This window comes from Branchiostoma lanceolatum, chromosome 2, assembly GCF_035083965.1.
Source record: "Branchiostoma lanceolatum isolate klBraLanc5 chromosome 2, klBraLanc5.hap2, whole genome shotgun sequence".
Lineage (NCBI taxonomy): Eukaryota > Metazoa > Chordata > Leptocardii > Amphioxiformes > Branchiostomatidae > Branchiostoma > Branchiostoma lanceolatum.
Genome location: NC_089723.1, coordinates 30,367,052 through 30,394,466, shown reverse-complemented (window position 1 = coordinate 30,394,466; position 27,415 = coordinate 30,367,052). Strand labels below are relative to the sequence as shown.

Genomic DNA, 27,415 nt, shown 5'->3' with positions numbered 1-27,415 from the left:
TAATACATTGTATGTATGTCGACACCCAGGCTTAAATATCATCTAAATGAAGACACGTAGAACATGGCAGACTTCACCCCCTCCAAGTAGACCGGAAACACACACAAACAAACACGAGCATACACACACACACAAACACATGCATGCGCACATACACACACATAAACACACGCATGCACACACACACACAATACTTCACTAACTTGGGGTGACATATTGATATATATATACATACATACATACATACATACATACATACATACATACATATATATATATATATACAGCACTGTAACAATGAACGCCCAGACAATCATGTAATTTATCGAGATGTAATTCATCGAGATGTAATTCATATCAAGGACTTGCAACATTTTAATATCAGTCTGAGACTAGTAATTGCACTGTACTTATGACGAGATTCAATACATTTGTGCAGTAATTATAATGTGAGTGTTTTGCCAGATATTTCTAATGAACTAAATCCATTAGGTTGTGTATGGTGTTTTTTGAAAGTGGTGTAATTATGCTTTTCTTCTCCTGTAATCTAATTACTTCATGTCACAATTCTAATAAAATCAAGAGTGCATACTCTTCAGTTTATATACAGCACCTTGTACAATGTACATTTTTCTCTTGGCACTACTAAAGTATTCATGTAGTCATTCAATATTTCAACCGAGAAGACTATTTCATTTAGCCATTTGCTCAATCTAACTAAAATAAAAGGTATTGCTGGCAATAGCAAAATTGTCATGAAATTATTTCTTCACATTCAAGTTCGTCCATACTAAAATGATGTTGATTTATTATTTTCGTTGAGGATCACAGAATATGGTATCTCGGATTTTTATCTACAATGATATGATGTTCCTTCATTACTTAACACTTGACAAAAAGTATTTCCTATACTTTTAACAATAGAATGCCAGCATTATTTCCATAGTTGCTGTACATAATGTAATGCTGTGTCCAGGACCTGTAAAGTTGGATGAGACATTTGAGAACACGCTGTTAGACTTCCGGCCTCTACGGAATACCCCGCTGTTGCGAGATGTTGCGCCGTCTCCTGTACTGTGTCTGGCATGCCGCTCTCTAGTACGTGGTCCTGCAAAGCCCTATAGCGGATGAAAACGATACACATGCATTTGTAAAGGTATGGAGTGTTTTCTCTCACTTTCCATATCAATGAAGCAGGAAGGTGCTGACTGCCATGCTGGTGTCCTTATTTGCATTTCGGTGGATTGTACCTCAGGTGTATATAGCATTTTGTTGACAAGTTTTCAAGTACTCTTTTGGTATTTTCTTAATTGAGCTATAGACATTTCATAGGGTCAGAAGATCTTTAAATTTTTGAGAAAGTAATGACTTACATTCATTGAAATGCAAGTCCCTAGGGACACCGACATGGAAGTAGACATACAATAACAATACATGAAAGCAATAAAGAGAGGATGGAAACTTAACATATTTCCATTACCTTCATAACAGTATGATATGTTTAATAATCTAAAGATGGAAGTTTTTTCTTCTGTTCCTATTCTCCTCATAAAACCATATAGACAGCCTTCAAAACTGTGAGGCGACATAAATACATGTTACACCAGTTATATGCAATTCTACAACATTACGGACAAGACCAATGACATTTAATTCAGTTGTATAACTGAGGGGAAATTGATTGTGAAGAGACATTAATGAAGTAATATTAGTATTACATTAGTAATATGGCACACTTATGAATATGCCACCATGTATCACATGTTGCTGTTTAAGCGATGTCTTCAGGTCAATTTGGAATTCATTTTTTTAATGACTAGTCCTCACAAGATGGGAACAACAGATGAAAACCCAATGGTAAGCTTGAGTGAGTGAGTGAGTGAGAGCGAGTGAGCAAAAGAACCATAAAAAGGAATGATAAGAACGTTCTTGTGACTAGTCCTCACAAGACAGAAACAACAGATGAAAACCCAATGGTAAGAGTGGGCGAGTGAGTGAGTGAGTGAAAGAGCCATGAAAAGAAATGATAATGTCCACCAATGTCTTACCTATAAAGTGGAGTCTCCCCCACTTGTGCTGCTAGGTGTCGGGACAGGAGTAGGTCTAGAGCCTCTCTGTCCACAGTTATTTCATCCTGCAGAAAACATCCAAGTAACTATGAAAATTTGCAACACACACTAGATAGATAGATAGAGGGATGTCCCTATAGCGTAACTGGTAGCAGCCTCACAGTTGAGCTCTTGGTTCCAATAAGTTGCTAACTGTGAGACCCCAGTTCAATCCTGGGCTGGACATTTCGGTTCTTTCCAAAGGGACGTAAAATGTGGGTCCCGTGTTCGAAGAGGAGCCTCGAGCATGTCAAAGGGAGGGGCTAGCAGCCCCTCCCTGTAAAAATATACCCTGCTATTGAAACAGCAAGGAAACTTGCTACCCTATGTGACACTATAGGCACTACAATGGTCTGGTCGAATGAACTAGATAGATTTGAGGTGCCACTACTGTTAAGGTATATAATATATCATATAATACATGACTTGTGCAAAAAAAATAAGATGAATCTTTTCCCACACCTTTTGGTGTATTCACACCATCGTTTTTATAGCCTTGGGACACACAGTTGTTTGTGCGAGCACTAAAGCGGGGGGCTAGTCCATTGGTGACATGACTTGTGTACTCCCAAATTATTTCAATGTCAGGAAAGGTAAAATAGATATACACTTACACAGTGAAACTCTACACTTACAACAATATTCTAAAGGGCTGTTGAGGGAACTTTATCCAGAGGGGAGCCAAATCTTATATCTACCATTTACCACCTTTAGAATCATCCACAAATGTTTCATATAGAATAGTGCATATTTTTCTTTGGAACAATACACTCATGACAAAGAGATGTACAATTCAAGGCACTACTAAAGCAAAGCAACACTATGGTGTAAAGAGGAGACCACTACTGACCTGTGAATATGACTTGGTCAGCAGTGACACAGCAGCTGGATACAGCTGTTCATAAGGGGACAGCAGGGCGACCTTAGCAGCAGCAGCTGTTCTGTCCACTCCCACCAGCAGTTCCATCAGGTGTTCTGTACACTGGGGGATGTAGAGTTGTGTCACAGTTTGTCAACCACCCCTGCACTCCAGGGTTCTGAGCGACAGACACCGTAACAACCAACGGTCCTTAAGGAACCCACACCACTTCTCCACACCAAAATTCAGAACTGAAAGACTGAGAACTCTCTATTTCAGGCAATAAGCCTCAGTAGCCAGGATTTGTAAATGCAGTGCTTGCATGTCTCTACCATCATAACAAACTTATCAACGAACACTTAGTCTAGTAATTTCTAACTGTATCATCTGTGTGTTATGTTATGTTATGTTATGCTATGTTATGTTTTGTTATGTTATGTTAGAGTTGTGTCACAGTTTGGAACATACTGAAATATTTGTGCTTCCATATTGCTAAAAGGTAAAGATAGTCCCATAGCCTTCTGAGGCCATAGCTATAGTGGGTTGTTAATCCACTGCGTCTAGGGCACAGTATTGGAAGGTGGAGCCCATCCCTCTCCTTCCACTGCCTTTTACCTCCCCAACCAACGTCAGGTACCCATTTCTACACCTGATTGGAGTAAGGAAAGACCCGAAAGTCATGTAAAGTGCCTTTCCTAAGGAAACAACGTCTAGCCAGCAACTGAACCATGACCTCTCAATCTTGTGGCCGCTGGCCTAGCCACTCGATAGAATTTGACGCCAATATGCTTCCTCATTACTAGACAGAAGTCAACTTATTCCTACATGCTTTCATTTTTCTACCTCAATCCATTTTTGAATACAACCAAAAATAGACTAATGGTAGTACTGCCACCTAGGAATATAGTATGGATTGGCATGTTGCAAGCCCTTGCCTCCAAAAAACTATACAAATGGATTCAGATATATCAGACCTCTGTGGACAAACCTTGCATCAAAATACATCAAGTTAAAGTCCTTCCTGCACCAAATGGTGCATACGGCAGCGCCCATCTCCATTTCAGTAGCCTTTGGGACACACAACTTTGTGCAATCACTACAGCAGGGGGCTAATCTATAAGTAGCGGTGTGTGTTTAACTGCCATCCTCTTTCCCAAATGCTGAGTGCTAAGCAGAGAAAGCATTATGTACCATTTTCAAAGTCTTTGGTATGACTTGATCAGGGATAGAGCTCACGACCTACATGTACCAAATGCAAGGCGAACACACTACCCATTAGGCCATTGCACTGGCACAAAATAAATACTGTAATTCTTTTTTCTTTCACTGTAACTTTATGTTCACTGTTTTCACTGTCACCTCTGTACTGTGAACTTATCATCACTGTGAAAACACCTGCTGTTACTATTTTTGATTCCTTCACACATCCGTTCTGTAAATCACTTGCCACCACCGTGAAGTTAAAGTTCAGTGAAAATGTCCATTTTGCTTACACCACAAAATTTTGCTACCATGAAGATAAAGTGATTTACAGTATGCAGCCGCAGCAAACAATACTAACATTGTAGTGTAATTACGGGTTACACAAAAGTGTTGAGATTACATATGGATATACCTCTTTGTTGAACAGCTGTCCCGTGCTGTCCATTGTGCTGATCAGACAGCAGACATCCTTCTCCAGGTCAGCATCGGGCTGGTCTCCCTGGGAACAGCAGCGTATCCGTGCAGACAGCACCTGTACCCAGCTGTTGTCTTCTGGCTCACTACAGATAAAAGAAGTGGGAGGCAGTTACATAAAACGTTTTATCACATTTTCCTGTCATAGCATTGAGATCATCTTTTTCAAAAATTACTTCAAGTAAATGCCTGTAAAACATACCCAATATTGATTAACTACATTAAGTTGTTTCTTCTCAAATCATACAATATTTACATTTTTCCTGATGCTATCATAACCACATCTTAGTCTAATCATAATTCATAACACTGAAAGTAAAAGATACCAAAAGGACTATTGATTTAGGAGCTCTTCCATAGAATAACATACCTTGCAGAGCTGGATGGCAGTGTAGGCCACATACATAGTATTGTAACCAAGGCCTGGAACTGCTCCACTGAACTGCTTTTGTCCAGGAGGGTCTGGTACAGAGTTTGTCTTGCTGAGTCATCGGCCATGTCCTGTCGCTGAATCTGTAGACCCCAGTTCTGTGTTGCCATGGCGTTGGTGTGACAGAACAGCAGTATCTGTTTGTCTTCTACCTCTACATCTAGGTGCTGTGGGAGGGGGGCAGAGAAATTGCACACAATCATTCATGATAGTACACATTGTTCCTTTCATACATCTATATACTGCTATATACTACTATATCCTTTCTTACATCTATATAACTGTAATCTTTGCAGCAATGGTGATTTAATGTATGATAGTGTAGACCTGTCCCTGGTGCTGAATGATTACTACTATAGTTCACCACTATGGTATGATAGTGTAGACCTGTCCTTGGTGCTGAATGATTACTATTACAGTTCACCACTATGGTATGATAGTGTAGACCTGTCCTTGGTGCTGAATGATTACTATTACAGTTCACCACTATGGTATGATGGTGTAGACCTGTCCTTGGTGCTGAATGATTACTATTACAGTTCACCACTATGGTATGATGGTGTAGACCTGTCCTTGGTACTGAATGACTACTATTACAGTTCACCACTATGGCATGATAGTGTAGACCTGTCCTTGGTGCTGAATGATTACTACTACAGTTCACCACTATGGTATGATAGTGTAGACCTGTGCTTGGTGCTGAATGATTACTACTACAGTTCACCACTATGGTATGATAGTGTAGACCTGTCCTTGGTGCTGAATGATTACTATTACAGTTCACCACTATGGTATGATAGCGTAGACCTGTCCTTGGTGCTGAATGATTACTATTACAGTTCACCACTATGGTATGATAGTGTAGACCTGTCCTTGGTGCTGAATGATTACTACTACAGTTCACCACTATGGTATGATAGTGTAGACCTGTCCTTGGTGCTGAATGACTACTATTACAGTTCACCACTGTGGTATGATAGTGTAGACCTGTCCTTGGTGCTGAATGACTACTATTACAGTTCACCACTATGGTATGATGGTCTAGACCTGTCCTTGGTGCTGAATGATTACTACTACAGTTCACCACTATGGCATGATAGTGTAGACCTGTCCTTGGTACTGAATGATTACTACTACAGTTCACCATTATGGTATGATAGTGTAGACCTGTCCTTGGTGCTGAATGATTACTACTACAGTTCACCACTATGGTATGATAGTGTAGACCTGTCCTTGGTGCTGAATGATTACTACTACAGTTCACCATTATGGTATGATAGTGTAGACCTGTCCTTGGTGCTGAATGATTACTACTACAGTTCACCATTATGGTATGATAGTGTAGACCTGTCCTTGGTGCTGAATGATTACTACTACAGTTCACCACTATGGTATGATAGCGTAGACCTGTCCTTGGTGCTGAATGATTACTACTACAGTTCACCACTATGGTATGATAGTGTAGACCTGTCCTTGGTGATGAATGACTACTATTACAGTTCACCACTATGGTATGATGGTGTAGACCTGTCCTTGGTACTGAATGACTACTATTACAGTTCACCACTATGGTATGATGGTCTAGACCTGTCCTTGGTGCTGAATGATTACTACTACAGTTCACCACTATGGTATGATAGTGTAGACCTGTCCTTGGTGCTGAATGACTACTATTACAGTTCACCACTATGGTATGATGGTGTAGACCTGTCCTTGGTGCTGAATAATTACTACTACAGTTCACCACTATAGTATTATGGTGTAGACCTGTCCTTGGTGCTGAATGATTACTACTACAGTTCACCACTATAGTATGATAGTGTAGACCTGTCCTTGGTGCTGAATGACTACTATTACAGTTCACCATTATGGTATGATAGTGTAGACCTGTCCTTGGTGCTGAATGATTACTACTACAGTTCACCACTATAGTATGATGGTGTAGACCTGTCCTTGGTGCTGAATGATTACTACTACAGTTCACCACTATAGTATTATGGTGTAGACCTGTCCTTGGTGCTGAATGATTACTACTACAGTTCACCACTATAGTATGATAGTGTAGACCTGTCCTTGGGGCTGAATGATTACTACTACAGTTCACCACTATAGTATGATGGTGTAGACCTGTCCTTGGTGCTGAATGATTACTACTACAGTTCACCACTATGGTATGATAGTGTAGACCTGTCCTTGGTGCTGAATGACTACTATTACAGTTCACCATTATGGTATGATAGTGTAGATCTGTCCTTGGTGCTGAATGATTACTACTACAGTTCACCACTATAGTATGATAGTGTAGACCTGTCCTTGGTGCTGAATGATTACTACTACAGTTCACCACTATAGTATGATAGTGTAGACCTGTCCTTGGTGCTGAATGATTACTACTACAGTTCACCACTATAGTATGATAGTGTAGACCTGTCCTTGGGGCTGAATGATTACTACTATAATCCACCACTATGGTATGATGGTGTAGACCTGTCCTTGGTGCTGAATGATTATTATTACAGTTACAAAGAAAGATTTTGGACAGACCTGTTGCACCAGTTTGACCACGTTGAGCTGTTTATCGCTGCTGACGGACATGTCAGCACAGAAGTCGTGGACTAGCGGCAGAAGTTCCTTCACCGACACCATGTCTTCTCTGCAAAGAAAAGAATGAAGAAGAGATGAGGCAAAAGAATATAAACTACATGACAAACCACAATTAATGAGATTCTGGGTGGTGTTACTGCAAGGAGTGGCTTTGAGGTGGCGCAGTGGCAGGGTGTTTGGCCCAGAACCCAAGGTCCTGGGTTCAAATCTTGGATCCCACGATTTGTCTCGTTGACATTGTGTCCTGGCCTTGGGAAAGGCACTTAACACGACTTTCAACACTTCACTCAGGTGAAAATGAGTACCTACCTCCAGTTAGGGACGTCCCTCAGGTTGGACATTAAATTGTGGTACCGTGTTTGAGGAGAGCCACACTTTGACCACGTAAAAGAACCCTCCACATCTTTCTGCAAATTTGTTCATTCATTCATTGATTACAGCAAAGAACTACTGTAAATCCATTTAATATTACGGTCGGTAATTTTAGCGGTTGGGGGGAAAGGGAGTAGTTCACTGCATTTAATCTTAACAGTGGGAACATACATCACTGTCTCAAATTTTAGTAATCAAATATTTGCAATGATGGATGTTCATTGGTTGACTAGTGACCGTTTAAGTAGCTAGAATTAAGTTACCGTTAACAAATTAACTACATATACTTACCCACTCTGCGTACAGTCTCGTACATTGGTCAAGAAAGTCACCAGCTGTGAGGTGGGATCCAGGTGAGCTGTCCCCCCCTCTCTGATGTGTTTTAGGATCTCCCTGAGCGCCTGCTTGGCTGCGTGATCAACACTGTAGCCCTGGACTCCGGCCAGACTAAGGACCCTGTCCACTGTGTCAAGAGGGGTGCCATCTATGGACATTTTTACCACAAGGGCTCTTATCTGTAGTATGGAGAAAAAAACATGCAATTACAACAGGAAAATAACAAGAAGTATGGAGATTTAGACCTCAAATGACGGTTACTCAAGCAACTGGATAAAATTTTGAAACATTTCAGACAGCATCAATATCAGTGATTAAAGGAAAGAACTGGAGAACCAGGTTTAGACCTCATTTGATGGAAAAAAGAAATTTGAAATTTGTAAGAACTAAATATTTTAAGACTGCAAGTTGACTTTAGATGTCATAATTTTTCAATGCCCAACAAAGAAGCTAAGCCATGTTATTTATAGCATTCCTTAATCAATCCTGTTAAATAGCTCTATATTACATCGTGTGGTAGGATGAAATTAAAGGTTAATAAAAGTGTTATACCTTGTCTGCTTCTCCTTGGCTAAGATCATAGACCATAGCATAACTTCTTTCCCTGCCCTGGAGGAAAAAATATCTTAGTTGGTCACTACTCTTTTATGAAAGGTGTAGCAAACTGAACCAGATCATGCATTCTAGGTGTCATTTCAATAGATGCAACAAACAATTTTTTCAATGAATAATAATTCCCTGTATACCTGTACTTGCTTTTGTGATCTTGTGTCTTTTGAGTATGACATTTTATCATCTATTTTTTATATTCTATATTCTCACAGACTGTTTCCATGTCAAATTGTGAATGCAATATACCTGTGTAACATAAAATCATGTCTATAGACTGCATAGTACAGAAAAATGACCTCTGAACTTTCCCGGAGACCAACGATGACATCATCTGTTAATGTCTGTAGGTGGCGCAGGGATTTCTCCAGCCAGTCTGTGACTTCTGTAAGTGTGGTGCTATAGATAAAACGAGACAGGAAAGAAAGACTCAAAACATGAATATTTGAAAGAGATGACTGGATTATGATTTATGTCATACCTGGGCCGTGATAATGTTCAATATGGCTGTTCCTGACTGGTCCATCTATTACATTATATCATACCTGGGTTGGCATAATGTTCTATACGGGTTTTGGACCGGTCTATATTTTACGGCATTGCCCAGGCTTCAAAGTTGTATTGCATGGGATTCCGTTGAACAATTTAAACGCACTTCGTGTGTGCTGCGTGCATTGCTGTAAACAGTATGAATACCAGATTCGGCCATCGAATCGATGTTGTTACAATTTGTTGTTCGAGGATACCAACTTATTTGAACTTCTGATGCATTTTTCATTGAAATATATTTCTTTTAGTGGGTATGACATAAAAATACATCAGTTGTACTTAGTTCTCTCATATACAGACCCACAATACACACAAATGTACAGTCACTTAATTTTTGCCTATAATCGTTATGCTGTGTCTGTCATAAATACTGTATATTGCCATACCTGTCTTGCTTTTTGGCATCCTTCTGCTTCTTTGAAGATTTACTGATGAAGTTGAGCACGTCCTTTATGATGGCAATACGGCTTTCCACATGCATCTGAAAGGCAGAATAACAGTACTTACATGATGCACGTCATACCTGACCCATGATAACGTTTAATATGGGTGTTTTGGACCAGTCCGCGTATTTTACGGTATCCCATGTAAAATGACACATTACTTCAAGTCTGTAGCATCAGCTCTTCTTTATTTTGTATTCATCGTGAGTTTCAGAGTTCTGAGCATTGACACTTGTGAAAGGCAGGCAGAAAGTTTTATGACATACATTGTAATTATCCAACACTAAACTTTGGTCCATGTATATTCCTATGTGATGCAAATGAGTAATGCCCTTACATGTAAAATAAACGAAAATTGCTTAATCAATGTCTATTGACCTTGACGGGTGCTTGTGAGTGGAACACGACGTTGTCTGTGAAGGTTATGATGTCGGAGGGCAGCAGTCGGGGCAAGAATTCACTACAGGCAGAGAACCTCTCTGAACACTCCTCCTGCAACATACATGGTGTCATAGTGTTTCAGTAACACATGGAATAATGCAAGTCCATTTAATTAATTGCTTGATCGAACATTTTTTAAACATACAAGATATATCATGCATATACTGTAATTCTTGTTTCTTTCACAGTAACTTTATGTTCTTGGTTTTCATGCTCACTTCTGTACTGTGAACTTAATATGTCTTTGGCCCCCCCCTCTCCATCTCTCTACAATATTTAGTATAACACTATACATGTACCTACTACTCCTTATCCTTCCTCACAACATCACCGACTCTTTCTTTGCATTTTCTGCCACCATGAAATTTTGTTACCGTGAAGATGAATTACAATATTGACCTTGGTGGATCCCCAGTCGGTTAAATTACATGAAAACACTTCTAAACAAGTAATCTTCGAACAGATAGACCAGAAATAATACCTCCCCATGTATCAGTAGCCTCTTCCATTGACCCCATAACCTTGATTGTCATGTCCGATTAACGGATAATTCTAGATGTACCACCTTGGAACAGTACAGTTTGACCTTTGTGGCCATCTTCACACTCACTTCCTGCCACTCTACTGACAGTGTATTTAAATAACTATGGACACACACCAACATTAACAAATAGACGTATCAAAAACAAAGACTCTGTACATGTGCAGACTCAAAAAAGTACTCCCTGGAAACATGTCCGCATTTTCTCAGCAGATCTTGGTCTCTAGTTCTAGTCCTAATTAACTCAAAGTTTGTATATCTGCCAGTGAGTTACAGTCAAGAAGTCTGTATACTAACAATATTGTGGTTGGCAAAAAGAAAACAAGATTGGCAACATAAAAAGATGTTGCCATGGCGACGGTGGTCTCTGTTATCGTTTTCGTTTTTTAACCCACATGCAAATAAGGACCTCGCATAAATCATATCAGTCGCTCACCTTCTCTACCAAAATAACACAAGTTGTCCAATGTATGAAAATCTTGTTTTCACAAAAAAGATATCGTACCAAATGAGGCCCTCTATGCAAGATTTGTGTCCAATAGTGGCCATTTACTTAACTTCCAAATGGTGCAAAAATGAAATCCCCATCATTTACCACAGTGACTATGGATTTATAGTATTTTGTCATTAATTATGCAAATTAAGTATCAGTATGCATAATTGATATCTATCGATATTCATCTTTTTCTCAGTTACATATGTCATGTGTTTGAGAGTCCTATAATAGAATGCAGCTGATTTATTAACTGTCCTCATTAATCATGCAAATCAGATATTGATTTGCATAATTGGCATATGATTATGTAAATCACCACTTAAGCTATCTGCACACCAAAAATTATGATGATCCATCATCCCCTTCTTACATTATTCTCTTTCAAAGTTTGAGTCAAAATCAGCTCCTGCAATTCCAATAAAAGCCGCTAGGGGGTCCAAATCTACAGAACATATTTTTCTAACAAAGAGCTATCCACCACTCAAAAATCATGACTATATCATGTTCAGAAGACGAGATTTGAAAAGTGAAAGTTCCCCTGCAGTACCATAGAAAGTTGCTAGGGGGCCCAAAATCCAATCATTACAAGGTCTCCCACAGACCTATCCACCTACAAAATATGAAGACAATACATCCAGGCATTCTTGAGTTATCGTCCCATGGACTTTCACATTCCTGTACAATTCCTAGAATTCTTGCAATCTGCACACAATATAGTAAAAATTTGGCTCGCCCCTGAGGCGTCGCCAATAAAGCTGCTGTCTATCATAACTTGTTTGTACCTCATCCTGTAGCAAGTCTGAGTTCAGGGCCTCCTCATTCCAGAAGAAGGCAAGCAGGAAGGTACGATAGACCTCAGAGGACTCCAGAAAGCCTCCCTCCTGTAGAGTATAAAACATCATGTCTTAATAGTCTGACTGGACATTCTCAATCATTGACTATTGGAAAACAGTTCTTTTTTCACAAATCATTACCATTTACAACCTATAGAGTCCATTCCGAGTCACCGCGAGGGTTTTATGATAATATTTGTAATCATTTTGAAAAATTTCTAATAAAAGAATATCTGACTGACAATAGTTCTAAATTTTTCTAAAAGATCAAATAAAAAATATGAATTTATTTGAATTTAATTAGATAATTTAGAAATATTTTGAAAGTAACTGCACAAAAACCTCAGACTTTATTTATAAACATCTATGTGATTATTCAACTTTTAGAAATATTAACAAGAAATGGTAGAAAATGGTTAACAATGGTAGAATGGTGATTGCCCCCATAAAAGTAGGTGCTAATCTGGCCCTTCTGTCTGCCTTTGTACATCTTTAGACTTCACTGCAGGACACCGCTCGGTCCTTTGTGGAAAGCATTCTTCCCTAAACTTCGCAAGGATGTGTGAATTGCTTTCTTCCCAGCCCTCTGGCCTATTTATAGAGATGTTACAAATAATGGTAGAAAATGGTAAGAAATTGTAAAAAATTGTAAATAATGGTAGAATGTTGTTAGTAACTTGTTACCATTATTTAGAAACCATTGTAATATTATATTATACATCATGAATATTTCTAAAGTTTTAGAAAACTTAAGAAATATTTAGAAAGTTGAAATCACATTCAAAATATTTCAAAAGTATCAAATCTCTTACACAAATAATAACAATAACTTGAAAATAGTTCTAAATTATGACAATAATGATTTGCATAATTATTGTCCAATCATACTAAGCATCACACAAGCTATCTACATACCAAAAATAATGACCATCCATCAAGCCCATCTTGTTATAGTATTTCCTCATTTATTATGCAAATGAGGTCTTCATTTGCATAGTTCATATCAATTAATATTTCTCTCTTCCTCAGTTACATATGTCACGTTTCAGAGTCCTATCATGGAATTTGGCGGATGTATAAACTTTCCTCATTAATCATGCAAATTAGATACTGATTTGCATAAGAGGTGTCTAATCATGTACATCATCACTCAAGCTATCTACCTACCAAAAATCATTACCATCCATCAAGCCCTTCTTGAGTTATTCCCTTTCAAAGTCAGACGCAAAACCTGCTCCTGCAGTTGCCGCTAGGGGGCCCAAACCCACACCACTTACTCTCTGTCCAAAGATCTATCTACCACTCAAAAATAAGTTCCATAGCATGTCCAGAACACGAGATATCAAACCAGGAAGTTCCGCTGCAGTACCGTAAGAAGCCGCTAGGGGGCCCAAAATCTAATCGTTTTAAGGTCTCATCAAAACCTACCAACATACCAAATACCAAGACAATCCATCAAGGCGTTCTTGAGTTATTCTACAAACAGACAGACAAACGCTACCCTCTGCATAACCTTCTCGGCGAAGGTAACAACCCTCACGGTGACTTGGAATGGACTCTAAAGTAGTTATCTTGCCAATGTTTTAATAACTCTCCAGCTACCTTTTTAAGGGCATAAGGGCTTACCACTCCTTGCTGCTTCGTGAGGAAGTGGGAAAGTTGCAGTCCAAAATGTGACAGACTCTACTACATGTACACCTTTAACACAGTGGTAAAGCACAGTAGGTTGTGCCTATAGAGTTACCAAAAGTCACATCATCAGAATAACTATTTGCTATGAAAAAAGCCTCAGATCTTCAAAATGATCTTCCAACATACATGTATGAAACTGTTAACAGATCATCCATTCTTGTTTAGAAACAAGAAAGAACACGCCCTTAATTTCCACATGAAATACATTTATTCAATACAAATTCAATACAAACATGTAGTATGCTGTGTTTCTGTCACTAAGCAACAAATTGTACAGTTATGCACCTTTGCTGGAATCTTATTGGCCAGCTTGGCGAGTACGTGCACATTGCTGCTGGTCAGAACACTCCTCAACACATCCAGGGGATCCGCTGTGCCTTCAAACAGTTGTTTGTAGTCAAGACCTAGAGAGAAACAGTGTAGGAGACAATTGTGAAAGATGGGTTAATTACAGATGACTGAATTACAAACTTAAGGTTTTTATTCAAAGCCAAAGAGTAACATCTAAAAGTCTGTCACCATCTTCAGGGCAACAATGAAAGTTTACTTTGCACTGCAGCTAGGTGTCGCTGCTAACAATGTGATCCCAAATGTAAAGTATTGTCATATAGCTACATAAATATGGGTATGCAACAATACCATATAGGAAAGATATACATGTAGACTCAGAGATGTTTGGGATTCAAACTCATGACCTTTTGGTTCAGAGGCAGGGTCACTACTGACCACTTGAGGGTCTGATAAAATCTGGTCTATTGCTTTGAGTATGTTAAAAGAGAATGGCTGGCAACCCCTCCCTGTACAAATATACCCTGCTACTGAAACAGCAAGGAAAGTTGCTGACCTATGTGCCACTAGGCACTACAAGGCGAACAACAACAACAACATGTATCTGTACCTGGAGCAGCTGGTTTAATCTTCCTGAGTAGCGAGGCGTGGACGGACGGTTTGAGTCCGCAGGGCTCCAGCGACGTGCCGCTGCCTGCCATGACCTGGTAGTAGAACATGAGGGCCCCGTGGTCTGTGCCTGCCAGGCTGGGGTAAACACTCTTCTCCATACACTGGGCCATCTCATCAGGGGATGACGAAAGGACGGCCAGCGTGTCTGTCTCCTTCAGTTTCTCCTCAACACTTTTGACTGGTAATCTTGAAGAAACAAAATGTGAACACTTGTCAGTTAGAGAGGTTATTGGAGGCCAGAGAGCTTGTATCGTAGCAGGTTAAAGTGTTACGGATCTCAGTTATGGAATACTCTTCCACGTTCTGGTTATGTACGTAAGGCCACACCAATCTATTTCCTTCGATCTCTGATATTCCAATGTGCAAGTGTACATTGTAGCAACCAGACATCATAAACGTAGAGGGCAGAGAGGATAACTTCAATAGGAGTGTTTTCATTGCATTAAACTGACAGCACCAAGGCATAAAACTAGTCTTCATGCTTTGTTTTCATTACGTTTTTCCAGTGAAGTATATGCTATTATAGTTAACTCCTGCAAGTACATGTATGATCTTTGCAGTGACCGACTAACTTTCTGCCACTCTGCTGACAGTGTATAATAGTGTTATAAATAACTATGGACACACACCAACATAAACAAACACACAGACCAAAAACAAAGACTTCGTACAGGGAGTCAATGAAAACAATACTTACTGGCTGTCAGTGAAGAGAAACTCCAGGTATGCCATGTGAACCTCCCACACTGGTATTCTGTACTGAGTTGCCATGGATACAGCTGCCTCTAACACAGTCAGGTCCAGGGTCCTACAGACAGATGTCAACATGGTTAGGACTTTGCGAGTAACATCTGTGACACTAAATAGTTCTACAAGTCATGTAATTTTACTTCTATGTATCTAAAGCATGAATTGCCACTGAATCAAGATCAACAACATATTTCCCCAGCCACTTCACAATAGTTTTTTTCTTAGTTCTTAGTTTTGACTCTTGTGAAAAGTATTTCTTTCATACTTACATTGCTAGACCAAGTATGGTCTCTCTCTTGTACTCTTCATCACTTAAGAACCTTGAAACATCGACTCCTTTGCACAGGGAACAGAAATTGAAAATGATGAGTGTGGTATGATGTTGTTTAGACTCTGAACAACTGGCACTGAAGAGTGTAGTGTGATGTTAGATCTAGAAATCAATTAATTATATTAATTATATGTTAATTACATGTACATGTAATACTAAGCTTCCATAAGTTACTCAGAGACTTCAGGAAGCTACACAAAGTCATGTGACTTGTTACCAAAAGACCCAGCACGGCATGTTGCATGTTGCTAATTACAGTTTTACAGTAGTGATGTGTGGACATGAATTTGCTACAAATTGTTGTGAAACTGACAGAAAGCAATTGAATTGCCAAAAGTTAGTAGGAGTCTGAAAGATTGAAGTATTGAAAAAAAAATTCTGCACAGTCCTCAAAGTAGCACTGACGGTAAATGCATAAAAGTTTCAAGCTCAAGGTTGTCTTGTAGTTAGTGTTGTTGAGTTAGAATCTAAAGGTACTGGGTTCGAATTCCTAGCAAGTCCCAATGATAGACCACTGGGAAATGGACCTTATCTATTTCCTAACTCGACTCGGCCAATAGGAGTACCTATAGATGTAGCTTCGGTTAGGGACGTCCTCTCGGATGGGATGTAAAGCTGGAAGTGTTTGAAGCGAGCTACATTTTGAGATAAAGATCCTAAGGATCAAACCCTACAGTCCAGTCTCATGCAGCTTGTAAGTTGTACATACAGTGCAAAATGGTGTGTTATACCTCAGATCTTTTTTTTTGGTCACCGACGAAAGATAGCGGATGCTGTTTGAAACGTCTTACTGTTTCAAAATTTTATCCAGTTGCATGAGTAACTATTTTTGGTGTATCTTATTACTGCAAATGCAGAAATGTTTGCGGTGGTTCTATGTTCGCGGTTTTCGCGGCGACCGTTTCACCGCGAACTTAAAACCACTGCAAACATTTTTGTCCAATACTGTAGCAGTAGTGCTGCCGCAAACTTAAAACATACACTCCATTTTCGAAATGGAAACATTCACTCCATTTTCGAAATGGAAACCACGCAAACTTAACTACATTTACAGTACCTGGATGTCTAATCTTCATCAACATACCTAAAGGCTGTTAACCGGTTATGAGAAACAAAACAAGACTTGCAGGTACCTTTGCCAAGATTTTTAAGCATGGACACCTGAGTGAAGTCCTGCAGAAGGCTGATCCACTCATCGACCCTCTCCACCAACAACTTGTTGTCTTCTGAGGAGCACAGCTGGGAGTTCACCTTCAATGTAGCCTTCACCAAACAAAAACAAAACACAGTGAGTAGCTGTGCGTGGGTACCGTTAAAGACTTAACTTACCCAAAAAACAAATAGCTGCATGAACGCAAGTTTATAGCAATGGAAAATTCCCTTTTAGACAGGTCAACTGATTTCAAGCGTCAAACTGATGAAAGCTTGTTTGTAACTAAAGAAGTTAGCAGGGCAAGTTCGGCAGCTGGGCGCTATAGGTTGGGTGTGCACAGTCCTGGGTTTTGAGTGGTGCAGTGCAGCTGGAGAGTGCCTTTTGTGGAATGTAATTATCAATAAGTGGTTTGTAATTGCCATAAACAGAGATTGTATGTAGTGGAGTTGTTGACAATCTTTTTTACATGATGAAGGGTAAATGTGCCCAACATAAAATGAATAACCTTGGTACATTTCCTATCATTTTATTACGAACGTGCCCATGTAAAACTTGCATTATAACATACATGTAGATGTCTATGGGAAAAAAACGCATGAATGAGACCTTAACTGCTGAGCTTACTAAATAAAAGATCTCGAAACGCCATTAAAGTGAGGCTTGGAAATATAGCACTGCTGCATCTTTTACTATTTTTCTTACCTTGATTAACCATTTTGGAGGGTACAGGTAGCAGGGGTTGACAGTGTCAGTAGTGATGGTGGGCTGTAGTCTTGTAAAGAGAGTGACAGCGTAGTAGTAGGCAGCCAGCTGCAGGGTGATGGCAGACTGAGGCAGACGTTTCAGGCACTTCTCTGCCTTCTCCACCTATTGGTAGACAAAGAGAACGATGATCATTCAAATGTGTGCCATTTTCAATAAGGCCACACAAATTTAATTTCTTGGTTAACAGATTTTTCTTTTTAATTTTAGCAAAAAAAAAATCATCATGAAAACAGAAAGCTGGGGTGAAAACTTGCACCTGACCCTGTTCACTCCCTGAAATTGTGTGCACCAAAGTACAAACTTTCCTCTGAGATTCTGTTTTCCTGTTGATTTTTCCAATCTAGCATTTTTTTAAAAATTCCGTTAACCAAGAAATTAAAATGGTGTGGCCTAAGGAAATTGAAAAAGCATATTTTGAACAGTGCTCATACATTAAAAAAACGAAGAAAAATAAACTATAAGGCCTGAGGAAATTGAAAAAGCATATTTTGAACAGTGCTCATACATTAAAAAACGAAGAAATATAAACTACAAGGAACATTCATAAAAAAAAGGGACTGCGAAGACTCACCTCTAGTGCGGTCAGTAAGTGTGCCAACATCACAGTGATGTCATCCTGGGCAGAAGCAATGGCCAGACCTAGAGGGGCTGAGGTACAAAATAAAGTTTGAATTAAACCCTATAACTTAGTCATAGAATACATACATTGTACAGAGTGTGCACTGACTGACAACTTCCTTCCTATAACCCTCAGACCACCAGTTTAGCACACAGATGACTCATCGTGCAGTCTAAAGGTCATAACTAATTACCATGACAGAAAAGGCACCATTGCTGCACTATCTCCATGGAATTGTTCTAGGCTTTGCTGGTCCAGGAATGGTAACTTGGACAGCCAGAGTGATTGCAAAATTACCATGGCAGTCTGCACCAATGCCAGACTATAGCAGCTTCACACTCTGAACATTAGTGCAGCATTACACATCACTTTTGCAAGGGTACTGTCTTTTATAGTAAGTTGATGAACTTGTCAGACCTCTGAACCAGTGAGCAGAGACTTCATTGAGGACTAATCTATTCTAGGATGGGGTGGTCAGAACTTTTGAAACCACTCTCCATCTCAACTACTAGACTAAGGATGATCTCTCTTCATATTCATATTCTTGTAACTTTTGGAACACTTTTCTGCCGACTAAAACTCTGTTGAGTACCTACCCTGTATGTCTGTGGATGCCTGTGTCGGCAGGTTTGCCATGTGGTACAGGATGATGCAGCGTAACAGTCTCCACTCTGGCTCTCTCGTGGCCGCTCTCTCGGGGGCCGTGTAGAAACTAGAAGACACCTCCTGTGGACAGTAAATGTACAAAAAATTAATATAGTTCAATACAGTGTTCCTCAACCATTATACACTACTCTACATCTGTTAGAGAATCTAATCATTTTACATCTATGTTGCAGTAATTTAATACAACAGAGCAACAGTATGAATTCACTAAAATTTACCTTGTTTTCCTCTGTACTGGGAACAACAGTGGCATAGAAGGGCTGAACTTTTTGATGCTGGATGGGTGCCGAAGCAATGGGCGTATCATCGCCCCCTAGCAGGTTGGCTCGTTGCTGCAAGCACTGTTGTATTGCCTCCATCCATTCCTGGCTACCCGGCTTTTCCTGCTCTGTTTCTGACAGATCTTCACTGTTGTAGACCATGTTCTGGAACAGAATCAAAATCATCAGTTTGGAGACATACTGTAATTCACTATATCTTCACGGTAGCAAAATTTCACGATGTAAAGAAAATGGACATTTTTACTGAACTTTAACTTCACGGTGGCAGCAAGTGATTTACAGAACGGATGTGTAAAGCAATCATGAATAATAACAATAGTTTTTTTTTCACGGTGATGTTAAGTTCACGGTACAGAGGTGACCGTGAAAACAGTGAACATAAAGTCACAGTGAAAGAAATAAGAATTACAGTAATTAAAGGGGTGCCTTATCTGAACAAACGTCAACATGGACAAGAGGAGGACCGAATATATTTAAACTTAAGCACACGGAAGTAGCCGTCTAGCTACAAATTCTCTGTTGATGGTTAGCATCTGCCTGCTTCAATGATATGGAAATTCCTTGCAAAAGTTGGATAATTGAAAGAAAACGGCATCAATGTGGCACTGCTCCAACTAATTGGCTCAAGGCTTTGCTGGGTTGACAGTTTAGGGAGGGAAACTTGGACAGCCATAATTGGTGTGAAATTACAGTGCCAGTCGGCATCAATGCGGCCTTAAAGCAGCATGAAAACTTTAAGTATCAGTGCGGCAGTGAGCAGGAGTTTCACAAATGCTTTATAAAACAGCATTCTATAAATGACACAAATATCTGTCTAGAACAGGGTTTTACCTGCAGCATGATCTGGTTCCTAACTTTGAGGAGAGAAGAGATTTGGTCGGGTTGGCAGTGGGTCAGGGAGAAGGACAACAGCTCCATCCTGAAGTACAAACAACACAAAGTGAAATCTCAAACATGTGTCAATCAAACCACAAAATTAAACATTCTGATCGACAAAACTTCTTTCACGTAAGTTTTGAGTTTTGGGTGTTATAGGAAAAGTACATAAAACCGAATAATGTTAAAATCCAAGTCAAAATGTCATTTACTTAAACAACTTCAAAAGAAGGAAAGCTAAATTAATAATCTACTAATCATTAGCACTACCAGTTGAAGTAAGCACCAATTTTGCATTTGTTACTGTAAATGTATTCAAGGTTGCGGTGATTTGTTTTTGCGGTAGGAAGAAATGGAGTGTTCATGGTTGTTTTTAGTTCAGTGTTAACACAAAGTGGCAGGCAGGCAGAAGACAGAAACAGGCATTTTTGCAGCGGTTTACATGGAAGTTTGCAGTGAAAAGAGGTTACTGCAAAATCTGCAAACATCAACTGTTACAGTAACTTAAAAATCACATTGCTTAAGTGTATTGAAAAGATCTAGCCACAACACAATATGCAGTAAAACATGGCTACCTTGCTCTGTAGTCTGTGAAGTTGTTATCGGTGGCCAGCTGCTGACACACCTGCCAGCCAGGTGCATACCCCAGAGCCTTCAGCTGCAGACACATCCTGCAGGTGTGCGAGTAGTCTTCTTTCTGCAAATATTTCAAACAGCAATGTCAACATGAACACCACGTTTTTAATATCACTGTAATTATACAACTGCTTTATCAGCATGACCTGTACTTAGCTTGTATGAGCAGAAACGTACAATAAAGGTCTTTCATTCATTCATTCATTCATTAATATCTTTTTTTCCAGCAATGCAGTTTTCTAACGAAATTGTTGTTTAGAAATTGGATGGAAACTGTGTACTGCTATAACTGTAACTTTATGTAGGGAAAGCGAGTTGAAATGCTCTTACTATCAGTTTTTTTAAAGACTGATGAAAAAGAAAATATTTAAAACTGTACCTTGAGTGCAGTCTCTGCTGCGAGAGTAAGAATCTTTCCAGTTCTTTCTTCTTTACTTTTGGCATAGATCATGAGGAGATCTCCCAGCTCGAGCAACTATAGAATAAAAAAAATATAAAACCACAAAGGGAATAAAGCACCTTATAATCCACTCCACAAAAAAGACATTAATGCACATTGTCTTAAACTTGGACTTAATAAGTCAATGTCCTTGAATGATTTTCCATCTATGGAATGATAAAATGAACAACAATGGTTCAAAAAGTCCAAAGGAGCAAGGCAAAATACATTGTATTTCATAGCTGTTACCATGCCATGTACATTTGGATCTAACATGTACCATGAGAATGCCATGTACATTTTGATCTACATGTAAAAAGCAGGTTTCTTTGCAACATTAAGTAAATTAATCATACCTTTCCAGACTGCTTGTAAGAGTTATCGTCACTGTTTAGGACTTTTGAGATCAGAGTCAGCTTGTCCTCACACAAACGTACTGTACAAGACAAAGGAAACATGTTTATTGCACTATAGGCAGCTTAAAATGTGCCATTTGATTTGACTGTATGAAGACATAATAATGATTATCATTAGTAAGTTTCATTTTTTAAACAGATACATCTTTAGATTGATACTACTTGGCACAACATTACAGCAATAATTTGCTCTTGCGATTCAATGTATATGTTTGTCTATCAAATAATTTAAGACCAATATCGTAAAAGAACCAGAAAATCATACAGTATCAATTATTATCCAGGCCCATATATGACATAAGTAGAGTTATGTAATGATCTGAAAGCAGATTACAATGTGGTATATTTTCAAGTCAGTTAGAACTTATTCCTTTAGATATCTTCTTAGATAAATGTTAAAGTCCAATGTTACCAAGAAAGCTATTCTGATACCTTGCAGTGGCAATATATCAACATGAAAGTCATCAAGCAGTTGCACAGCAGACAGCAAGTCCAACTCCTGCTGGATAGTAGTTGGCACATCTTCTATCAACTGGAAACATTTCCTGAAAAATCCAATCATGATGCAGAATTTTCTTCTTGGTCAATTTTTTTTAGATCCAATCTATCTCACCATCAATTGATAAATACTGTGAATGCAGAAATTTTGCAGTGGTTGTGTGTTTGTGTTTTTATCGGCGAACTCTTTACCACAAACTTAAAACCACAGCAAACAGCCATACCATTGGGTGACTGTAGCGCTACTATTCTTTCAAACGCGAGCTCAAAATCATTCCATTTTCTCCTTACCGCGAAATTAAATACCCATGAATATTTCTGCATTTACAGTATTATCTAGAGGATATTATTATCTATAAAAAATGATAACGATTGATGAGTGTTACAAAGTTTATTTTAAGAAAATCGGTATCATGCAAAATGCTGTTTTTCATCTAAATCTGGTTACACGTAATGATGGATTTTTCTAGCTTTTAAGATAACTTTAGTCATTCTGAAACTTAATACTGGTGTCAACTACATAATGAACTTGTAGTCAGTAACACTGACCTTGCTAAGTCCAAACTAACATCTCTGGATTTGGAGGCAGAGTTGAAATATTCCTGTCCTGCCTTCAGAACCAGGGCTACAGTCTGCTCATGGGAAACCTGAAGGGGGAGGGGGGTAATTGGGGTTAGAATTTGAGTTGCAAGCTTTCACTGTACTGATAACGATACTTTTCCTGAGGATGAATCAGTGTCAAAAGAATATTCTTTAGAATACAAACTTTTAAGATATAATGTTATACACAAGTATAGAACTGATGAACAAGTTCCAAGTTGTTATTGTTAGGAATGGTGGGACAAGTATTTGGACATAAAACGAGAGTCCCGTTTTCCAGGAGCTGCCTCAAGCACGTTAAAGGGTCAGGGCTAGCAACCCCTCTATGTAGAAATATACCCTGCTACTGAAACAGCAAGGAAAATTGCTGCCGTATTTCCCACCTAGCTAGTCTTTTTTAACAAACTTGCTCAGTGGAAGGCCGTAGGGCCACTCCTCTAAGCACTGAACTCATTAATATTGTTACTGTAGCAGCATCTCTTCACCCTACTGCTTGGGAAACTTCCTACCCATTTATTCCATTCAATTCAATTCAGTTTATTAAATCATCCTTGCAGCGTTACATAAAAGCTGAATTGTGTTGATTTTTACACAAGCACTTTATTTATGCCGGAATGTTTTGATCTACTCACATCGGAGCATGCCCTACTCTATCCAAACCTATCATAGCCCCCAGAGTCTCATCTGTCCTCTCCAAAATTGATATTTGCAGAGAGGACAGAAGAGGCTTAGGAGCTATTTATATATAGGTTTGGATACCAGGCTACCACTAGGACCACAAGAACAAAGAAGAAGAAGAACAACCACAACAACTGTCCTACGTGTACCTTAGGAGTGATGCCCTGTGCTGATGGTGCTGCTACTGTCTGTCTCTCCTCCTCTGCATCACAGATCATGATGTCTTTAGCCAGGGTGATGTTCTCTTCACATCCACAGGTCAGGAGGGACTCTGCAAGGATCTGGTGGGGAAGTGTTCAACAAAGATCCTGTCAGCTTACATACATTACTTTGACTTAGATGTAGATTCTCCTATGCCTAGCAGTGTATTGAGAAGAAGGCACACAAAAAATGCCACTTTCAATCACTACACTACGTCCACGTGTTATGAGACTAATCTATTTTTTCGAATCTTAAACAAGGCAACCCTGACATAATTTTATGGATTTTAGCTGTCTTGATTGATCTTAAACAGAAAATCAGGACAGTGCTGTAAACTTGTAAAAGAACAACCAAAGGGATTTGTGTGTTCAATCATTTGACAATTTTCACGATCAGTTACATAACAAAATTTAGGCATATTTTTTCATTGCCCGTCTTTCTTCATTCTTTGTTCTGCCTGACTTGCATCAATTTTGGGGTGTCCAGAGGATGTTATGAAGTAAGTGTTTCTAAGCTTATCCTAACTTATTCATGAGCAAAAGAGTTTCAGCAGATCTAGGATTGATGGTCCAAACATATCCAATATATAGTGTCTATAAGTCTGCAACTTGCTAGTCACAGACAATGGACAGACAGGGTATTTTCAGCACCATTGATCATGAGTACTTATATCTGAAGTCTCTCTCACCTCATAGCACAGTGAAGCATCCAGGCAATGATAAACCTTCTTCTGCAGGTCCAAGATGTCTCGTAGGACCTCCTGACATTCACCCTTACTCAGGGGCTGTTTCCTAAAACATAGATACATCACTAGGCATTTCAAATAGTCCCACCTTCGTTTTGGTTATATTCAGCACTTGGGACAGCAACACTGTTAAGGCAGTTGCTGAATTCCAAGGATAATATCTAAAAAAATCCATTTGGTACCAGACAGTGCTTATTTTTTTTTTTTTTTATTAGCATTTAAGCTAAAACAGGAAAATGCTCATTTGTTATTATCATGATAAAAAATTCAAGACTGGTCTTATATATATAGAGAGATTGCTGACATGTGAACTTTTGGGACAACTCTTCTTCATTCCTTTGGAATGTTATTCAGCACCAGGGACAGTGAACTGCTGATTCGCAGCTTACAGCAGGACTTCACTGAAAATATCAACTTGTTATCAAAGATCTAACACTATTGAATTGAAAGATTGCTGTATACTTTCAGGAACAACTCTGCCCTGTGGAACGTCATTCAGCACCAAGGACAGCAGTGCTCAATAGCACTTAGCACAGGGCTTTACTGAAAATGTTGACTAAGTTTTAACATTAGCAACAGATGTGAAATGATAATCAATGTATCACAGTATTCTCAATGTTTAAAGTCATTTTAGTTTTGGAAACCTTTAAAAGGCCATGTCTTTGCTTGACAACAGGAAAAGATCAACATAACCGAAATGTCACTTACTTGTTGGAAATCTGCTTTGTCATTTGAACAAACAGTTTTCTGGCACAGTCTTTGTCATCCTAGAAATTCAAGAGAATCAAGTTATACAAGAAAGACTAAAATTCATTTCTGTCCTGTATTCATTTTTTTTTGTAAAATCAAAAAGGCTCATAACTTCAAAACACTCTTCAAAAACTTGAAAAGGAAATATATTACATATTATATATTGTTTATGTACACCTACATCCTAGTTAGAATGTGCTTAAGGCATGAATTATAAACACTTTACTTACAAGTTTACACAATAGATATTATCCACACTATTTTCAGCTGATTGACACGAAGCAGTATATTTGTAAGCACACACCTGAGTATCTCTGATGTCAAAAACAGGCTTCGACACTCCATGTTTCTGTAGCACTTCTGCAGCACTGAAAATAAGAAAAATATGGTCCCTCAAAAACTGGAAGAAAGTCAATGTATTATAAAATAATTATACTAAGTAGTATATGTGAGACACAACAATACACAGAAAGACAGTGAGATCAACTTGCTTACAGCAATATAGATTTTAGAAAAAAATGCAATATGAAAAGTACATGTACTTTCAAAATGTTTTGATGTTTGGCTAGCATGCTCTCCACAGTATTATCAAAGAGAATTTGAAAGTCTTGCCGTGGGGTTGTAGTATTTCTCATACTGCTTCTACAGTGCTTCTCTGCATCCCCATAATTTGATTAGTACTAAGTCAATTAGTATCAAAGACACATGTATAATTTACCAACCTGAGATGGGCTTCTAACTTGTCAACATCATCATGCAGCCCAATAGTCTTCTTGGTCTCATTTCTGTGAAAAAACAGTACTGAAGTTTAGACAGGCCTTCTTGACAATTGGCTAAGATATCATGTATTTGATTTGAGAAATAACACACATTTAAAAAACCCATCAGTTTGTTGGTTTAGTTAATGATCCAACCTTCTAGCCCCTTGCTGTAGTGCTTGCATAGCTTTGTGCCTGTTGAAACGGAGATGGGCTCTGCTCAATACACAATATATGCTGTGGAAGGACTACAAAGTACAACCTTTCTTTTAACTTTAGCCCCAAAACACACTTATTGACATAGATGTACAACAATGTACAAGCATTGTTCCCAAAAGAGAAGAATTATCATGTTGATACTTGTATCCCTTGTAAAAATGATAAGTTTCAGATATTGGAATGAAAGCAAATCATCATAGAATAATAAATTGCTGGGAAACATAAATTCTATTTGCTGCTAATCTTACTGTTGAACTCACCCTTTCAAATGTTACAAGGGCAATCCCTAAAGCTATGTTCAGTTGTAAAACAATTAAAAATCCAATTTCACTGCAGAGACACAGACTTACCCAAACCCCCTCTGTGGAAGACACTCCAAGATGGCAAAGGCATGTGCCAGCTGTTTGCTGCTCTCACATGTATAAATACATTCCAAAGCTAGGGACATGAGCTGGTCAACCTCAGCGATAATGGGCACAGCCTCCTAGATAAAGAGAAGATGAAATCATGTTAACTACTTAATGCTTAATAGGCAAAACACTCAGAAAGGCATTTTTCATAGTCACTTAAGAAAAGCTCAGATAAACAAGATTTTTCATGGGTTACATACAAAATGTAGTTTTTTTTTCTTAAGTAAAGGAGTTCTTTTCCATTTCTTTTTTTCTGTTGTGCTACCACACACTCAGATAAAAAAATGTGCTCTTTTAATGTTGTGAATTTATCATTTTTTAGCTGTAAATGAGTTGCATATTAGCACGATTCTTCTAAAAGTTACTTTACAAAACTATAGCAATTCTTCTATCTAAATTGAGAATTCTTCAACATACCTCAGGCCTGGAACTCTGGAAAATCTTTACCACCAGTGATAGATCTTCCTGACAAAAAGGACAATGAAAACAACTCTCAAGATACATGTACATGATCAAATCACTTTGCAACCTATTCGTATGTTATGGAGATGAAAATAATTATGATAATAATAAGTTAGCCAACTTAATTTTGGGTGCATTGAATTCAACTTGAGGCATGCAAAGTGTACGTTTTCATAAATTGTCTAGTTTGTAAAGTTTCTATGGAGAAGCTG

At 38.7% G+C, this 27,415-nt stretch overlaps 2 protein-coding genes across 2 annotated transcripts; both read right to left on the bottom strand.

Annotated features, from left to right (window-relative positions):
- Nucleotides 1-318: 318 nt before the first annotated feature.
- LOC136428534 (NBAS subunit of NRZ tethering complex-like) lies at nucleotides 319-24,682 on the bottom strand. The gene is made up of 29 exons (XM_066418121.1): nucleotides 24,548-24,682; nucleotides 23,808-23,939; nucleotides 22,930-23,027; nucleotides 22,315-22,427; nucleotides 21,823-21,902; nucleotides 21,407-21,502; nucleotides 20,967-21,088; nucleotides 20,347-20,434; nucleotides 19,453-19,659; nucleotides 19,165-19,294; nucleotides 18,521-18,597; nucleotides 17,887-18,051; nucleotides 17,165-17,294; nucleotides 15,970-16,036; nucleotides 15,648-15,758; nucleotides 14,889-15,136; nucleotides 14,276-14,394; nucleotides 12,248-12,346; nucleotides 10,366-10,479; nucleotides 9,931-10,025; nucleotides 9,295-9,394; nucleotides 8,939-8,995; nucleotides 8,342-8,565; nucleotides 7,619-7,727; nucleotides 5,015-5,241; nucleotides 4,583-4,730; nucleotides 2,959-3,090; nucleotides 2,049-2,134; nucleotides 319-1,118 (listed from the first exon to the last, which is right to left on the bottom strand). Exons 1-29 carry the CDS (start codon nucleotides 24,665-24,667, stop codon nucleotides 935-937), a joined length of 3,678 nt encoding a protein of 1,225 aa, XP_066274218.1. The 5' UTR covers nucleotides 24,668-24,682; the 3' UTR covers nucleotides 319-934.
- Nucleotides 24,683-25,308: 626 nt separating this feature from the next.
- Nucleotides 25,309-27,251, bottom strand: LOC136426974 (NBAS subunit of NRZ tethering complex-like). Its single transcript, XM_066415693.1, has 5 exons — nucleotides 27,159-27,251; nucleotides 26,682-26,815; nucleotides 26,077-26,139; nucleotides 25,659-25,722; nucleotides 25,309-25,371 (listed from the first exon to the last, which is right to left on the bottom strand). Exons 1-5 carry the CDS (start codon nucleotides 27,249-27,251, stop codon nucleotides 25,309-25,311), a joined length of 417 nt encoding a protein of 138 aa, XP_066271790.1.
- Nucleotides 27,252-27,415: the final 164 nt, after the last annotated feature.

Excerpts from the sequence above, each read along its gene's own strand:
- LOC136428534 (XM_066418121.1), bottom strand. The coding sequence starts at position 24,667 with ATGTATCTATGTTTTAGGAAACAGCCCCTGAGTAAGGGTGAATGTCAG. Across the intron at positions 20,435-20,966 it reads TTCACAGACTACAGAGCAAG|GATGGAGCTGTTGTCCTTCT; the intron begins GTAGCCATGTTT and ends TTTGTACTTCAG. Across the intron at positions 16,037-17,164 it reads GCTTAAAAATCTTGGCAAAG|GAGTCGATGTTTCAAGGTTC; the intron begins GTACCTGCAAGT and ends CCCTGTGCAAAG.
- LOC136426974 (XM_066415693.1), bottom strand. The coding sequence starts at position 27,251 with ATGTACATGTATCTTGAGAGTTGTTTTCATTGTCCTTTTTGTCAGGAA. Across the intron at positions 26,816-27,158 it reads TCCAGAGTTCCAGGCCTGAG|GAGGCTGTGCCCATTATCGC; the intron begins GTATGTTGAAGA and ends CTCTTTATCTAG. Across the intron at positions 25,723-26,076 it reads AAGTTAGAAGCCCATCTCAG|TGCTGCAGAAGTGCTACAGA; the intron begins GTTGGTAAATTA and ends TCTTATTTTCAG.